This window comes from Coregonus clupeaformis, chromosome 16 (genome assembly GCF_020615455.1).
Source record: "Coregonus clupeaformis isolate EN_2021a chromosome 16, ASM2061545v1, whole genome shotgun sequence".
In the NCBI taxonomy this organism is placed as follows: domain Eukaryota; kingdom Metazoa; phylum Chordata; class Actinopteri; order Salmoniformes; family Salmonidae; genus Coregonus; species Coregonus clupeaformis.
In genome coordinates, this window is record NC_059207.1 from 58,858,593 (window position 1) to 58,876,521 (window position 17,929).

Here is a 17,929-nt window from a genome sequence, read left to right on the forward strand (position 1 = left end):
CATTTCAGCCATTTACTTTCATTTGGTTCCTAGTGTATACACCAGAGGAAGCTGGTGGGAGGAGCTATAGGAGGACGGGCTCATTGTAATGGCTGGAATTGAATCATAACACATCAATCACATGGAATCAACTTGTTTGACTCCGTCCCCATTTATACCATTCCAGCCATTAAAATGAGCTTGTCCTCCTATAGTGCCTCCCACCAGCCTCCTCTGGAATACACCCCTGCTAAGACATGAAGAAAGGGACAGGAACTGCTTTAGGTGAGTAGCTAAGATAAACTGCTCTCATTACATGGCTCAGCTAGAGCTCCTGGATGCTCCATTAGAAGAAGGGAATGAATCTGGTGTTATTAGAATTGGAACAAACCAGCCAAAAAAGACGAAATATTTTAGTGCCGTTGAACAGGGTATGGTAGTAGGTGTCAAGAAACGCAAAGCTGCTAGGTTTTTCATGCTCAACAGTTTCCCTTGTGTTTCAAGAATGGTCCACCAACCAAAGGACATCCAGCCAACTTAACAACTGTGGGAAGCATTGGAGTCAATGGGCTAGCATCCTTGTGGAATGCTTTCGACACCTTGTAGATTCCATGCCCCAACGAATTGAGGCTGTTCTGAGGGCAAAAGGGGCCGCAACTCAATATTAAGGTGTTCCTAATGTTTTGTACACTCCATGTATATGATCTGAAGCGAGGCTGTAAAATATATCAAAATATAGTTCTGAATCTAATATAGTAGCCTATTGAATTTACAGAAAGGTGTTCTACATTAGTCTGCGTGACAAGTTAACACTAAATTAGGCAAAAACAATCACAGTGAGGGGTTGCATCCCAAATGCCCCCATATTACCTATGTAGTGCACTACTTTTGACCAGAGCCCCATGGGTGCAATTTGGGATGCAAGCAGGGAGATGAAGTGCCTGAGATTACATCAACCAAAGGGCCAGAGGTGCATTGCTGAACCACCTCACCTCGGTTCACCAGCTAAGTCCTACTAAAGTGCCCCAGGTGACATAGGAGAGATATTACATTTACATTTACGTCATTTAGCAGACGCTCTTATCCAGAGCGACTTACAAATTATCCCTCTGATAGAAAGCCACGGGCTGAGCAGGATGACACATTTTCACAGCCACCAGAGATCCACATACAATACTCCCGTTTGAGTCACAGCTGGAGTGGGCACCTGAGACGTCTCACTGGTCAGAACCTCTACTGCTGGGGTGTATTCATTAGTGCACATACGCAAAACATATGCAAAACGTTTTGCAAAGGAAAATATTTTGCAACGGAAACAAGCTTTTCTTATTGGACAATTTCAGGTTAGTCCCTCCCTGTTTGCTTCCATATGGTTTCTAGTGAATACACCCCTGCTGGAGGCCATCTCCACTGAAACGGCCTCCAGACCAGCAACGCTACACATCACAAAAAGTGCAAAGATTTCTCCTGGACTTCATGCCAGAGTGTTCGGTCAGATCTCTCTCATTGAGGCACCTAAGAAAACGGACAATTTGGTCTTTCACACGCTCATATTCTACATTATATTGTACCCATCATTTCCCACTAATGTTCACAAAATAAATGGGTAAAAAAGAACAAATATTTGGTATTAATTATATCAAACAAAAAGTCAATCCAATGTATTTCAAGACCGATATAACCTCCGGAAACGTTTAAAAAGAATGAACAATATGGATAATGGTTATACACATGCATCCATTATCTTTGATATCTGTGCCTGTTTGCTGAGTATTTTGCAGAAACTCTTTCCATAGAATATATAAATGTAATAATTTAATTTGAATTAAAATAGTACTACATTCAAAACACCACAACAGTGATGAATCATTCCATTTATAGTTATGCACATCATGGTTTCTGCTGTGGATAGAAAAAGGCTTTTTCTTCAGTAGAGCAGCCAGCCAGCCACCAAGGCCTATTTCTCTGTTGCAGTGTTCTAATCACAATGTGTGACCTATGAGGCTTGCTCATCTCATCATAAGTGCTGGGTGCACTGGGTTGTGTAGGCCATGGGTCCATACAGCATAGCTGTGTGAGATAGATACGGGGAGACAGAGAGACACAGAGAGAGAGAAAGAGAGAGATGAGGGGGGGGAGATGGATGTGGATGGCTGGGTGTGGTGTAAAGCCCATCCCTGGCTCAGAGCCTTCTGGGGCCCAGACTGACAGGGCATTGGTGGAGGCAGGTGGGCTCCTGGGTGGTGGAGGGAGGCTGTGGCACAGGGGGCAGAGGTCAGCTGGAGGGTCAGCGGGTGGGGTCATTAGCAGCTGCAGCCTTCCTTCTGGGGCTGCGGTTCACTGGTCAGCCGGCCGCCCTGCGGGGCGGAGGGCTTGTGCTGGACACCAGACTCGGCGGCGTTCAGGTCCAGGCTTCCGTCCTGAATGTTCTGGTAGATCTTCTTGGCTGCCTCCAGGAACGCGTCCTCCACATTCTCACCCCTGGGTTACAGGAAAACAACAGACTCAGGCACAATGGACTGACTAGTCCCCCCACAACTTCAATGTACTCTTTGATGCAAGTGAAAACATTTGGGTGTGTTAACTTACGTCTTTGCACTAGCCTCTAGGAACAATAGACCTGCAAAAAACAAAATACTGAATTAGGTTGATAAGAAAAGTTGTTTGCAAATAGAAAGTGATTGTTCAAACTTTGTGATTTCCCATGATGCTGTGATAAAACGTACCGTTCTCCTCAGCAAACTGCTTAGCCTCCTCATAGGTTACATCTCGCTGGGCCTCCAAGTCTGCCTTGTTACCAATAAGAATGATCACCTGGGGAGATAGTACACAGGCCAGGGTTGTCATGGCAGCATAAAAACATACAACTGTCTTGTAAAGACATCCCACAGTCTGATCAGGAGTTCAGATTTCCAGCTGGCTGACTCACGGTATTAGGGTTGGTGAGGTTTCTAGCATCAGTCAGCCAGCTGCTAAGGTGGTTGTATGTGCTTCTCCTACAGGAAAGGACAAGAGAACATTTGGAACCATAACAATAAGAGAATTTCAGTTCAAATGTACAAAGACATATATAACATCAGATAACATAGTAATTGTGAATACAAGACAATGGCATTTGGACAACAGGTTAAATGGGGTTACTGAATCCATGCTAATTCTCAACACTCGAATGCTGGGCACCTTATGGGCTGGTTTACCGAAACCCAGATTATGCATAGGCATGGATTTAAAAACATGCTTTTAAGTCCAGGACTAGGCTTAATCTGTGGAGGCCAGATTTATACTCAAACGAATAGTCGCCAGGGCCGGCGTTATGGCCGGGTCTTAGGGGGCCTGGTCCGCCCTATCATATACCTCATTGCCCGTCCAAATAAAATATTTCGGATATTTCAATATTGATAATTTATTTGAACGGGACGCGAGCCGACAGGAAGACGCATCAATCTCAGATAAATCATCCGAGCCGGCGATCAAACAGAGCCCATCTGTCTCAGTGCGTGTGGCCCATGTATCTGATGCTGTCTGGACAAAAAGAGTATGGCATGTCATAATGGCCTTACTGAAGAGCTCAGTGACTTTCAACGTGGCACAGTCATAGGACGCCACCTTTCCAACAAGTCAGTTCGTCAGATTTCTGCCCTGCTAGAGCTGCCCAGGTCAACTGTAAGTGCTCTTATTGTGAAGTGGAAACATCTAGTTGCAACAACGGCTCAGCCGCGAAGCGATAGGCCACACAAGCTCACAGAACGGGACCGCCGAGTGCTGAAATGCGTAGCGCGTAAAAATCGTCTGTCCTCGGTTGCAACACTCACTACCGAGTTCCAAACTGCCTTTGGAAGCAACGTCAGCACAATAACTGTTCGTTGGGAGCTTAATGAAATGGGTTTCCATGGCCAAGCAGCCGCACACAAGCCTAAGTTCACCATTCACAATGCCAAGCGTCGGCTGGAGTGGTGTAAAGCTCCATTGGACTCTGGAGCAGTGGAAACGCGTTCTCTGGAGTGATGAATCACGCTTCACCATCTGGCAGTCCGACGGACAAATCTGGGTTTGGCGGATGCCAGGAGAACGCTACCTGCCCCAATGCATAGTGCCAACTGTAGAGTTTGGTGTAGGAGGAATAATGGTCTGGGGCAGTTTTTTATGGTTCAGGCTCCTTAGTTCCAGTGAAGGGAAATCTTAACGCTACAGCATACAATGACATTCTAGGCGATTCTGTGCTTCCAACTTTGTGGCAACAGTTTGGGGAAGGCCCTTTCCTGTTTCAGCATGACAATGCCCCCGTGCAGAAAGTGAGGTCCATACAGAAATGGTTTTTCGAGATCGGTGTAGAAGAACTTGACTGGCCTGCACAGAGCCCTGACAACCCCATTGAACACCTTTGGGATGAATTGGAACGCAGACTGCGAGCCAGGCCTAATCGCCCATCAGTGCTCGACCTCACTAACGCTTGTGGCTGAATGGATCAAATCCCTGCAGCAATGTTCCAACATCTAGTGGAAAGCCTACCCAGAAGAGTGGAGGCTGTTATAGCAGCAAAGGGGGGGACCAACTCCATATTAATGGCCATGATTTTTGAATGAGATGTTCGACGAGCAGGTGTCCACATACTTTTGGTCATGTAGTGTACATATGGTACGACAGAGGGGCGCTGTTTCGCTCGCTTGGATGCTTCGCCGGTGAGACAGTAGTTTCAGCCACTTGCGAATTAAAGGAAAGTTGGTGGGTGCAAAGTGCACTGTTCGGATGCTGGAATATATTTGGACGAACGTGCGAAGGTAACCACATTTTTTAAGTGATTTATTTCACAACTAGATGAAAACATCATGACTGGTTGTGTTCATGCCATATTAAAAGGTGATACATCTTTCCAGTTAAATTACATGTCTTTACTATAATCTATTATGCGTGGGAATACTTGGGAATTGATTACTTAAATTAAAATCACTTGGAGCTGATTTCTTGGTGTTTTTACAGTATTTTATAGCCAACAATGAAAATTACAAGTTGTTCAGAAAACTTGGGGGGGTCAAATAAAACCCCATTTGGCCTTCGGACTGCCAGTTGGGGAACCCTGCTGTAAAGGATGCTTTGATGTGTTGGCACAAAGTGTCGATAATGAAGGGGCTGTGCCCTCAGACTTCAAGGCTGCACCCTATGCTGGTTGGATCTCTCCGTTTCGAATCGAACAAATCATGATCTATTGGTTTACATAGGACCGGCCCAGTCCTTCCGCTTCCAGGATAACCAAACACACAGTAGCTAGCACAAACCTTTGGAGTTTGGACATCGTTTGCCGCTAACATCATGAATAGGGCTCTAACACAAGTGACATGTCAATCAAATCAAATCATTAGACAACTGCACCACCCTGTTAAATGTTACAATGTTGTGGTTAGTAAGTAGCAACTAACGTTAGCTAGCATCGCTAACGTTAGCTAGCATTGTTCAGCCCATAGAAAGCCACCCAACTAAGGTGTTTTTAGGCCTTGCCAATGCATTGATTTTCTAATTATTATTATAAAATGTGAGAATAATGTGGACTTGCCTGACTAAATAAATTGGAAGCATGCATGGCGATTTTTCTGTAGCTTATGTGGCCGACACAAGCACACATAATAAAGCCATGAATAGCGGTAGCATTTATCTCACCATGTCTGTTTTTATAACGAGAAAGCAACCAAAAACAAGGTTATTTTTTGTAATGTAAGGATTTGTATGGAAAGCCAAGTTGAAGCCAGCAAGTTCAAATAGGCTACTTCAAACCCCTTGTCTTGTTTAAATTGCAGCTGTAACATGGAAACCTAAATACACTGCTCAAAAAAATTAAGGGAACACTTAAACAACACAATGTAACTCCAAGTCAATCACACTTCTGTGAAATCAAACTGTCCACTTAGGAAGCAACACTGATTGACAATACATTTCACATGCTGTTGTGCAAATTGAATAGACAACAGGTGGACATTTTAGGCAATTAGCAAGACACCCCCAATAAAGAAGTGGTTCTGCAGGTGGTGACCACAGACCACTTCTCAATTCCTATGCTTCCTGGCTGATGTTTTGGTCACTTTTGAATGCTGGCGGTGCCTTCACCCTAGTGGTAGCATGAGACTGAGTCTACAACCCACACAAGTGGCTCAGGTAGTGCAGCTCATCCAGGATAGCACATCAATGCGAGCTGTGGCAAGAAGGTTTGCTGTGTCTGTCAGCGTAGTGTCCAGAGCATGGAGGCGCTACCAGAAGACAGGCCAGTACATCAGGAGACGTGGAGGAGGCCGTAGGAGGGCAACAACCCAGCAGCAGGACCGCTACCTCCGCCTTTGTGCAAGGAGGAGCAGGAGGAGCACTGCCAGAGCCCTGCAAAATGACCTCCAGCAGGCCACAAATGTGCATGTGTCTGCTCAAACGGTCAGAAACAGACTCCATGAGGGTGGTATGAGGGCCCGACGTCCACAGGTGGGGGTTGTGCTTACAGCCCAACACCATGCAGGACATTTGGCATTTGCCAGAGAACACCAAGATTGGCAAATTCGCCACTGGCGCCCTGTGTTCTTCACAGATGAAAGCAGGTTCACACTGAGCACATGTGACAGACGTGATAGAGTCTGGAGACGCCGTGGAGAACGTTCTGCTGCCTGCAACATCCTCCAGCATGACCGGTTTGGCGGTGGGTCAGTCATGGTGTGGGGTGGCATTTCTTTGGGGGGCCGCACAGCACTCCATGTGCTCGCCAGAGGTAGCCTGACTGCCATTAGGTTCCGAGATGAGATCCTCAGACCCCTTGTGAGACCATATGCTGGTGCGGTTGGCCCTGGGTTCCTCCTAATGCAAGACAATGCTAGACCTCATGTGGCTGGAGTGTGTCAGCAGTTCCTGCAAGAGGAAGGCATTGATGCTATGGACTGGCCCGCCCGTTCCCCAGACCTGAATCCAATTGAGCACATCTGGGACATCATGTCTCGCTCCATCCACCAACGCCACGTTGCACCACAGACTGTCCAGGAGTTGGCGGATGCTTTAGTCCAGGTCTGGGAGGAGATCCCTCAGGAGACCATCCGCCACCTCATCAGGAGCATGCCCAGGCGTTGTAGGGAGGTCATACAGGCACGTGGAGGCCACACACACTACTGAGCCTCATTTTGACTTGTTTTAAGGACATTACATCAAAGTTGGATCAGCCTGTAGTGTGGTTTCCCACTTTAATTTTGAGGGTGACTCCAAATCCAGACCTCCATGGGTTGATAAATTTGATTTCCATTGATAATTTTTGTGTGATTTTGTTGTCAGCACATTGAACTATGTAAAGAAAAAAGTATTTAATAAGATTATTTCATTCATTCAGATCTAGGATGTGTTGTTTAAGTGTTCCCTTTATTTTTTTGAGCAGTGTATATTTGTGATGTTATTTCAATACCAGATAATATTGTGAAGAAGCCCACTAGGCTATATAATTTGTTGTCATTATATCCAGAAAAATGTATAAGAATTGTGTTGGGTGTTGTGCAATAGTCTATCAGGGTGTCCAATCTGAGGCACAAAAACATATGAAAACATGAACTCAATATGCTTTCTCTTGTAAATCGAACGACACCCTGCTGTAAATCAAGCAGACTACAACAGATGATCAACATCAATTCGCTGGAGATAATAGATCCAATTGTCGATCCAGTCACAACTGTCTTCACCGGCATAATGAATGAGACACCAATATATTCTGGACATTCCTCGCAAACACTTTTTCTCCAGCACTTGGGCTGTTGTAGCATTGCATGCGCTACCACAACAGCTGTTCATAACTTGACTGTCATTCAGAAAAGTCCTTCCTGGATCAGATGATGTGTGAAATTATCACTGCATAATTATACAGCTCAAAACCAAAATGTGCATCCAACAAGTAACATACATAATTTGTTTTATAGTTGTAACAAAGGCACTCCACAGATAAATTGTAATGAACACTTGAATTTTGGTGTTGTGTTTTTTTTATTTTGATACACTATATATACAAAAGTATGTGGACACCTCTTCAAATTAGTGGATTTGGCTATTTCAGCCACACCTGTTGCTAACAAGTGTATAAAATCGAGCACACAGCCAAGCAATGTCCATAGACAAACATTGGCAGTAGAATGGCCTTACTGAAGAGCTCAGTGACTTTCAACGTGGCACCATCATAGGAAGCCACCTTTCCAACAAGTCATGTTCGTCGAATTTCTGCCCTGCTAGAGCTGCCCCAGTCATCTGTAAGTGCTGTTATTGTGAAGTGGAAACGTCTAGGTGCAAAAACGGCTCAGCCGCGAAGTGGTAGGCCACACAAGCTAACAGAAAGGGAGAGCCAAGTGCTGAAGCGCGTAAAAATGTCTGTCTTCGGTTGCAACACCCACTACCGAGTTCCAAACTGCCTATGGAAGCAACGGCAGCAAAATAACTGTTAGTCGGGAGCTTTATGAAATGGGTTTCCATGGCCAAGCAGCTGCACACAAGCCTAAGATCACCATGCGCAATGCCAAGCGTCGCCTGGAGTGGTGTAAAGCTCGCTGCCATTGGACTCTTGAGCAGTGGAAACACATTCTCTGGAGTGATGAATCACGCTTCACCATCTGGCAGTCCAACAGACGTATCTGGGATTGGCGGATGCCAGGAGAACGCTACCTGTCCGAATGCATAGTGCCAACTATAAAGTTTGGTGGAGGAATAATGGTCTGGGGCTGTTTTTCATGGTTCGGAATAGGCCCCTTAGTTCCAGTGAAGGGAAATCTTAACGCTACAGCATACAATGACATTCTAGACCAGGGGTAGGCAACCCTGTTCCTGGAGTGCCGCAGGTACTGCAGGATTTGTTCCAACTAGGCACCACACCTGACCAACTGAGCTAATTGATCAGTTCAATGATTGCCTAAATTCAACACACCTGGTCTTCCAGGTCGGTTAAATCAAAACCATGAAGTGCTTGCAGAACTCCGGGACCAGGTTTGCCAAACCCTGTTCTAGACGATTCTGTGCTTCCAACTTTGTGGTAACAGTTTGGGGAAGGCCCATCCTTTCCTGTTTCAGAATGACAATGCCCACGTGCACAAAGCAAGGTCCATACAGAAATGGTTTGTCGCGATCGGTGTGGAAGAACTTGACTGGCCTGCAAAGAGGCCTGACCTGAACTCCATCAAACACCTTAGGGATGAATTCGAACGATGACTGCGAGCCAAGCCTAATCGCCCAACATCAGTGCTCGACCTCACTAATGCTCGTGGCTGAATGGAAGCAAGTCCCCGCAGCAATGTTCCAACATCTAGTGGAAAGCCTTCCCAGAAGAGTGGAGGCTGTTATAGCAGCAAAGGGGGGACCAACTCCATTTTAATGCCCATGATTTTGGAATGAGATGTTCGACAAGCAGGTGTCCGCATACTGTTGGATATACACTACATGACCAAAAGTAACAAACTAATTCAAATGCTTTTGTGTTATTTGAAAAATATATAAATCGTATTCTAATGTTACCTTCATAAACACAACCAAATGATTATATTTGCGATAGCATATATGAAATGTATTCATAACACTGTTAGAATGTTGCAGTCAGAATGACTGCTCATTAGCTTGAAGGGGGGTCCCTCGAAGCCGAGCAGTTCTAGCGTAATTTTTTTGGCGGAAATCAAATGCCCGTCCAACTGATTCGTTCTGGTGCCGGCCCTGATAGTCACTCCAAGTAAGGCCCAGCTGAGGTCCTGGCCTACCTGGTGATGTCGTAGACCATGAGTGCCCCTGCTGCACCCCTGTAGTAGCTGCGTGTGACGGCCCTGAAGCGCTCCTGTCCCGCAGTGTCCCAGATCTGCAGTTTGATCTTCTGGCCGCTCACCTCGATTATCCTCGTGCCAAACTCGACTCCAATAGTGTGGGGGCAGTCTGCCATGACTGTTGGGAAAACAGATAGGCCCTATTAGCTTACTAGAAGTATCAATTGAAGCGAGTAGCTTTGGAGTACAGTGCACCTTTCTTGGTTTGTTAAAAGAAGTGTATTCACTAGGAACCAAACAAAAGCAAACAGGCGGGGACTAATCACATCATAACCAATAAGTCCTATTCTGTATGGTGACTATGTTGACGTGTGTCTGTATTCTGTTTGTATATTGCTGTAAATGTACTTGGCAAATAAAGGTCATTTTGATACTGAAGAAACACTTGTTTTAGTTTCAAAAAGTTCTGTTGCTAAATGTTTTGCTAGTGGGCACTAATGAATACAGTGGCTTGCGAAAGTATTCACCCCCCTTGGCATCTTTCCTATTTTGTTGCCTTACAACCTGGAATAAAAAATGTTTTTGGGGGGGTTTGTATCATTTCATTTACACAACATGTTTACCACTTTGACGATGCAAAAAATGTTTTGATGTGAAACAAACAAGAAATAAGACAAAAAAACAGAAAACTTGAGCGTGCATAACTATTCACCATCCCCCAAAGTCAATACTTTGTAGAGCCACCTTTTGCAGCAATTACAGCTGCATGTCTCTTGGGGTATGTCTCTATAAGCTTGGCACATCTAGCCACTGGGATTTTTGCCAATTCTTCAAGGCAAAACTGCTCCAGCTCCTTCAAGTTGGATGGGTTCCGCTGGTTTACAGCAATCTTTAAGTCATACCACAGATTCTCAATTGGATTGAGGTCTGGGCTTTGACTAGGCCATTCCAAGACATTTAAATGTTTCCCCTTAAACCACTCGAGTGTTGCTTTAGCAGTATGCTCAGGGTCATTGTCCTGCTGGAAGGTGAACCTCCGTCCCAGTCTCAAATCTCTGGAAGACAAACAGGTGCCATCCATCATTCCTTCAATTCTGACCAGTTTTTCAGTCCCTGACGTTTTTTAGTCCCTGCCCACAGCATGATGCTGCCACCACCATGCTTCACTGTGGGGGTGGTGTTCTTGGGGTGATGAGAGGTGTTGGGCTTGCGCCAGACATAGGGTTTTCCTTGATGGCCAAAAAGCTCAATTTTAGACTCATCTGACCAGAGTCCCTTATTCCATATGTTTGGGGAGTCTCCCACATGCCTTTTGGCGAACACCAAACATGTTTGCTTATTTTTTTCGTTAAGCAATGGCTTTTTTTCTGGCCACTCTTCCGTAAACCCCAGCTCTGTGGAGTGTACGGCTTAAAGTGGTCCTATGGACAGATACTCCAATCTCCGCTGTGGAGCTTTGCAGCTCCTTCAGGGTTATCTTTGGTCTCTTTGTTGCCTCTCTGATTAATGCCCTCTTTGCCTGGTCCGTGGGTTTTGGTGGGCGGCCCTCTCTTGGCAGGTTTGTTGTGGTGCCATATTGTTTCCATTTTTTAAATAATGGATTTAATGGTGCTCCGTGGGATGTTCAAAGTTTCTGATATTTTTTTATAACCCAACCCTGATCTGTACTTCTCCACAACTTTGTCCCTGACCTGTTTGGAGAGCTCCTTGGTCTTCATGGTGCTGCTTGCTTGGTGGTGCCCCTTGCTTAGTAGTGTTGCAGACTTTCAGAACATGTATATATACTGAGATCATGTGACAGATCATGTGACACTTAAATAAAGTCCACCTGTGTGGAATCTAACTAATTGTGACTTCTGAAGGTAATTGGTTGCACCAGATCTTATTTAGGGGCTTCATAGCAAAGGGGGTGAATATATATGCACGCACCACTTTTCCTTTATTTATTTTGTAGATTTTTTTTTTAACAAGTTCTTTTTGTTATTTCACTTCACCAATTTGGACAATTCTGTGTATGTCCATTACATGAAATCCAAATAAAAATCCATTTAAATTACAGGTTGTAATGCAACAAAATAGGACAAACGCCAAGGGGGATGAATACTTTTGCAAGGCACTGTACACCTCTGGATTATGTAACCTTGATTCGAAAGTAAACTTTGTGAACAGTGGTACAGTAAAATGATTGTGTACAATCTTCCATAAAGGAGATAGAGGTGGGCGGTATACCGGTATGAATGTGAATACCGGTATGACATTGTGCCATATCGTGCATATCATGATAAATTAAATGTTTGAAATAAGGTGTTTTTGTTTCGTTCAAAATGTCTGTTGAGTGATACATCCTAGTGGGCTAGTTCAAATTGTTTATTTTACTAACAACATAGCCTTTTTTTAGCAAAGAAAAAAACTAGAAGCATGGACGTTACACTCAATCTGCCTGCCAGTCAAAGTCAACAAACAAGCATGCGCAACTGCAGAGTAAGCAAACATTTAGAGAGTGAAGTAAACTCCTTTCGTTAGCAAAAGTGTCCAAAAATCAAGCATTGAGGATGACTGAAGACAAGGAAAATAACGCTATTGGGGTTGATTTGCAGGACGACGAAGAATTGGTTCGAAAAAAAGGGGGCCTCCTCTGTCGTTTGGAACTGGTTTGGCTTTAAGATATCCGACCTCCACCAACAAACAGTACTGTGTAAGTTGTGTCGACACATTGTGCTAGCCAAAGGTGGAAACACCAGCAATCTCTTTCACCACTGGAAAACCCTGCATGTGCGTGAGTCTGAACAATCTACCAGAATGCAACAAACCCCCGGAGCAGCAGAGCAAGTCCCAAGACATCTTCAAGCCAGACCAGCACTCAGCTATCACTCAAGGCATCATTGGTTAGTGGTATTCACTATGACAAGAAGCGCAAGAAGTGGAATGAGATAACGAGTGCAACTACGTATCACATAGTGAAAGACACGGAACCAATTCAAACTGTGGCGAAAGACTGTTTCAGAAAGTTGATTCGAACTCTAGACCCAATATACGAGATCCCGAGCCGTAAATACTTCAGCAAAACGTCTGCCAGAACTCTACACAGAATGTCGGGACAGAGTTGCCAACGAAATCCGTAACGCTGCATTCTTCTTCCTCTTCGGTGGGTTTTATGGCGGACTACATCCAAAAGTCGTATTGCCGCCACCAACGTTTTGAAACCAAAATTTTAATAAATAAATTCATACTTAGTGATTCTAACAATCCACCCTAATAAAAATAGTACATTGCCAAAACAAACAAAACTCCCACTTCTTCCATCTTTTAGTTCACCTTATCTCCCTTCTCAGGCTCTAGTACCTGAGAAGGTGGTACGACTTTCACTAATATTCCATGTAACTCCTTTGCTGTGAAATCTTTCAGCCCCAGGAACCGCTCTGCCGCAATCACAATGATTTCAATCTTCCTAGATCTTTTCTCCACCTTGGCAGTGCCAATAATCACTGCAGCCTGCAGTGAAGGCCTATCCACTATCATGGACTCTTCTGGTGCAACATTCAAACCCTCAACCCTTTTCACAGCTTCTGCATATGAAATACTCTGTACAACCCTGAATTTGGCCACCTCATTCTCTTTTACCCTTGTGGGGCATTCAGAAGATGTGGCTTCATGATTCCCACCGCAATTACAACATGTCACATTTCCTTCACTTTTATAACACATTATCTTTTCCACAGCTTGTACATCTCGGCTTCTCCCTTCTGCAAACACTTTCTACATGACCAAAAGCTTTACAATGTTCACAATGCATTGTTCTTGGGATAAATGCTCTAACTCTGTAGTTAATATACCCTAACCGCACTTCATTAGGGAGAAACTCCATTTCAAAAAAAAAAATGAACAGACAAACTCTTCACTTTTTCCCCATTTACCACTCGATTCATCCGACGTGCTTCAATCACTCCAGGAATATTTTTCATCTCTTCCAAATCAACTTCCCACGAAACGCCAGATATAACCCCCTTAAGGGGTGCCCTGTTCCGAAGCGACACACACAACACTTCAAAGTTATCAAATCGATTAAGACACAACGCATGTTCCTTCTGATCCGCAGAATCACAAAAAATTAAGTAAAGCCCACCTCTCGGGATGCTGCATTCTTCTCTACTACTGCCGATTTATGGACAAGCCGGACCACAGAGCCATACATTAGCCTCACGATTCATTACATTGCCGACAACTGGAAGCTGCAAAGGAAATGCCTTCAGACCTCTTATTTCCCAGACGACCACACCGGAGAAATAATTGCAGCTGGGCTGGGGGAGGCACTTTCATCCTGGGGCTTGAAAGAGTCATGTCAAGTATGTATGACTACCGACAGCGGATCGAACATGGTCAAAGCATTGGAGCTGAACAAATGGACAAGACTAGGGTGTTTCAGACACAGGCTACACATTGCTATTGGTAAGTTTCAACGTCCAAAACACAGAGCTAGGTAGAAAAATAACGTAACTTAAAAACAACATAAAATGCAGAATAACTATTGTATTCCTTATTCCCTCTGTTTAAAGTTAGGGCTGACTACACTGCCTGATCCTTCTTATACGTTAAGCCGAATTTATACAGCTAAGCAAATCTATAATATTTGTAATTTGTAAATGTGTGCAATATCCAAACATTACATGGATTACATTGCTTTTATTTATAATTGATACATTAGCCTATGGTTTCAATATATGAATATATCCTCTCTCTTTCAATAATAAATAGCCTACTCAATAAATGATCCCCTTTTCTAAAGCAACATAGCTCTCTTAATCACAACAGTTGTTTGTAAATCTATTGATGGATTACATTTGTAATCATGTCCAGTGTCCATTCTGTAAATTGTTGTAATTACAGCAAATGCAATGTTATTTCTATTGAATAATTGTTATTCATATGTAATTATTTTTCACCTTTTTATTTTTCAGAGAGGAGTGTCCAAAACGAACCTCGGGTTTCCCGGGCCACAGGAGTGTGCTAGAAAGTGGTCAGCACATTTTCCTATAGTTGGCCCTGACAAGTGCACAGGATAAACTGAGCCTGCCCCTCCAAAAGCTAATCACGGAATCGCCGACAAGGTGGGGATCTCGACTGCAGATGATGGAAAGAGTCCTGGAGCAGGAAAAGGCCATCACACAAGACCTGGCAGCAGACAAAAAAAACACAGCACCTTGCACCCTCCTGGCAAGACATTGAGGTCTTTGAATCTATCACGGCAGCACTTAAGCCCCTCCAGGATTTCACAGATGCCCTGCCAGGAGAGACATACGTGAGTGTGTCCTATCTGAAGCCGGTCCGCCATTTGGGCGAAGCCAAACTGACCCGAGAGATTAAGATGAGGGTCCTCAATTACCAGAATGACAAATACACCAACCCGGAAACAGATGAGCTGCTCACCATGGCTACTTTTCTGGACCCAAGGTTCAAGACCACCTACATGACCACTGAGAAGCTGGTGGAGGTGAAGGTGAGAGCTGCCTCAGAGACAGAAGCCCTCCTGGTAGGGAACACAGCCGTGGGAGACTTCTCTCTTGAAGAGGACCAGAGTGAGAGAGAGAAAGAAGCTGCCACTGTGCCACAATCAGCAAAGAAGTCCAAAAAGAGCCTTGGGAGCATCTTTAAGAAAACCAGTAGTGCACATGCCTTAAGAACCCAGAGACAGGTCATCGAGCAACAGCTGGACAGCTACACTGATGATGGCAGCAGACAGTGAGGCTGATTCTTTGGAGTGTTGGCGAGTTCATGCATCCAACTTCCCACAGTGACAAATAAATACGTATGCATCCCTGCCACAAGTTCACCCTCTGAGAGAGCATTTAGCACTGGGGGCAATGTGGTCACATGCCACAGGGCAATTTTGAAGCCAGAAACTGTCAATAGGCTGGTGTTCCTGGCACGGAACTTGTGAAGAGGGAGGCAGTGAATTGTTACATGCTGAACTGAGAAACATACAGACTGTCTAGTTAATGCTTGAAGTTAATTTGAAAAGGTTTACAACTTGAATTCATAATGACCGGTGTTATGCTGAAAAAAGACTGCACTTCTTATATTTGGACGGGAAAACTTTACATCCTGAGTACTTAAAATATTTTTTTTTATTACATTTTACTACATATACCTTTGTTTATGTTTCATGTTTACACAGGTTTACCACAGCAGTAAAACAAATAATAAAAACATGTGCAATGCCCCCTTTCTGTTTCTATAAGGTTAAAATCAATATTTTGTCATTTATTAACTTTGAAGGGCTCATAAAAAAAACAAAAAAAAAAAAAAAAAAACATTACGGTATATCATGATATATTGTTATCATCCGGACAGTGGAAAATATCGTGATATGAATTTTAGTTCATATGGCCCACCCCTAAAAGGAGACACCACTACTTTTTAGACCATACTCACATTTCTTTTCTGTGAACTGGTGAAGCAGGCATGATTTCCCTACACCCATATCCCCTGTAGTGGGAGAAAACAGACACAGTTAAATCAAAGCAATTTAGGCAACGCTTACAATTATTCAAAGGCTTATATGAAACAGTGACGTTGAATATTTATAGGAAGAGTGTTGTAGTTAGGCTAATTTATAAAAGAGTTGCAGGATAAGTATGTACACTTATGCAGTCTTCTCATTGAGGGCACATTTACATAAAACCAAACACAACTGCGATGAGACATCAGATAACATTCAGATTAATTTCAGTGAGCTATGTAAAATATGGGAAACTTGGCCACTTACCAATAATAATGTATTTGAAGATGTAAGAGTAGTTGTATGGAGCAGTCGTCATTTCGGCTCTAGAATAAAGAAAGGAACGTCAATTTGCATTAAACGTTCTAGCTAGCAATAACACCAACCAGGATGTAAACTATAAACAACCCTGCCACAGCCTGAGGCCCATTACAACAGACATGCAAAATGTCAAGATTGAAATAAAAACCATAAGCTAGCTAAAACGTTAGCTAGGTAGCAAACGTTCCATTTAGTCGTCATCTAGCCTATGACTCTAGCACTCCAGAGTGAATTTACAAACACACCCTAAGTTAGGCCTATTCGATTTTTGAAATTGTGTTGCTAGCTAGATCAGAGAAAAGGGGCAAAACAGTCATGTTTTGGAGAAAACCTAGCATGCTACATTGGCAACTGTAACGTTGGTCAAAGGGAACTCCCTATTCAGTTGCTAACTGGCAGCTAGTTAGCTAGATGACTCTTGCTCAAGTTAGCATTAGCTAGCTAACGTTACGCATTTAGCTACTTTGATTTCCCCAATTTCAGAGAAACATTATACAAGATACATGTCTTTGTTTTACCTTGTATTTGAATACTTAGCTAGCTGTCTAACCCGGCGAGCTGATAAGTCGGTCCTTTTCAGAGGCTTTCACAATTCTTCCGCTTCATCAATAACAACAGCTAGCGCAACCAAGTTCAGCTGTATACCGCAACCTACTGGACAGGAGTACACTCAGCTAAGGCTGCACTGATATAGTAGTGATAATTTTTGCCATGGGGTTTTGCCAATGATGTGTAAATGATGTGATGATGTGTATAAATGACAGTGTTGGGGAAGCTACTCTGAAAATACACGTACCAAGCTACCAATTACTTCACACTGAAAGAAGTTAAGCTATTTTATTGCAAGCTCTGGAATTGTTAAAATGTGGAAAACAAGTAGTCAATTATCTGCCCTACATACACAAACAAACAGCATTAGGATATCTTAATGTATCTTGGGAATATAGACCTGTAAACGCAGAGACACAATAGGCAGAAATATCAACCATCAATATTTAGCTTTACTTTTTGTTAGCTGATTATAGACAACTTTCCAAGGCACATTTACTCTCATTCAGTGTTGTATGGTCCTGTCTGACAACAATATACACAGTTACACATGTTTAATGTGTAAGCCAGCAGCATACCACCCTGCATCCCACTGCTGGCTTGCCTCTGAGGCTAAGCAGGGTTGGCCCTGGAGGGGAGACCAGATGCTGCTCTAAGTGGTGTTGGAGGGCCAGTAGGAAATAATGATGTTGTGGCTATTGTAATCTAATCGGCTCCAAGGAAAACAACTGGGTTGAGAGTGAAAACTGTCCTATATTTTCAGTCAAAGGTTTCTCTGTGGATGTTATATGTTCAGCCTCTTTCAATTACGTTAGGGGACACAGCTAGATTTGATTCCAAATCCATTATG

The 17,929-nt window shown here is 43.7% G+C and overlaps 1 protein-coding gene across 1 annotated transcript; it reads right to left on the reverse strand.

Annotated features, from left to right (window-relative positions):
* Nucleotides 1-1,036: 1,036 nt before the first annotated feature.
* rab14 (RAB14, member RAS oncogene family) lies at nucleotides 1,037-17,162 on the reverse strand. The gene is made up of 8 exons (XM_041900547.2): nucleotides 17,049-17,162; nucleotides 16,477-16,535; nucleotides 16,143-16,196; nucleotides 9,714-9,891; nucleotides 2,909-2,975; nucleotides 2,706-2,793; nucleotides 2,569-2,599; nucleotides 1,037-2,460 (listed from the first exon to the last, which is right to left on the reverse strand). The coding sequence occupies exons 2-8, from the start codon at nucleotides 16,526-16,528 to the stop codon at nucleotides 2,283-2,285; spliced, it is 648 nt and encodes a 215-aa protein (XP_041756481.1). The 5' UTR covers nucleotides 16,529-16,535; nucleotides 17,049-17,162; the 3' UTR covers nucleotides 1,037-2,282.
* Between the last annotated feature and the right edge of the window lie 767 nt (nucleotides 17,163-17,929).

Excerpts from the sequence above, each read along its gene's own strand:
- rab14 (XM_041900547.2), bottom strand. The coding sequence starts at position 16,528 with ATGACGACTGCTCCATACAACTACTCTTACATCTTCAAATACATTATT. Across the intron at positions 2,976-9,713 it reads ATGGTCTACGACATCACCAG|GAGAAGCACATACAACCACC; the intron begins GTAGGCCAGGAC and ends CCTTTCCTGTAG. Across the intron at positions 2,461-2,568 it reads CTAGAGGCTAGTGCAAAGAC|GGGTGAGAATGTGGAGGACG; the intron begins GTAAGTTAACAC and ends CCTGTAACCCAG.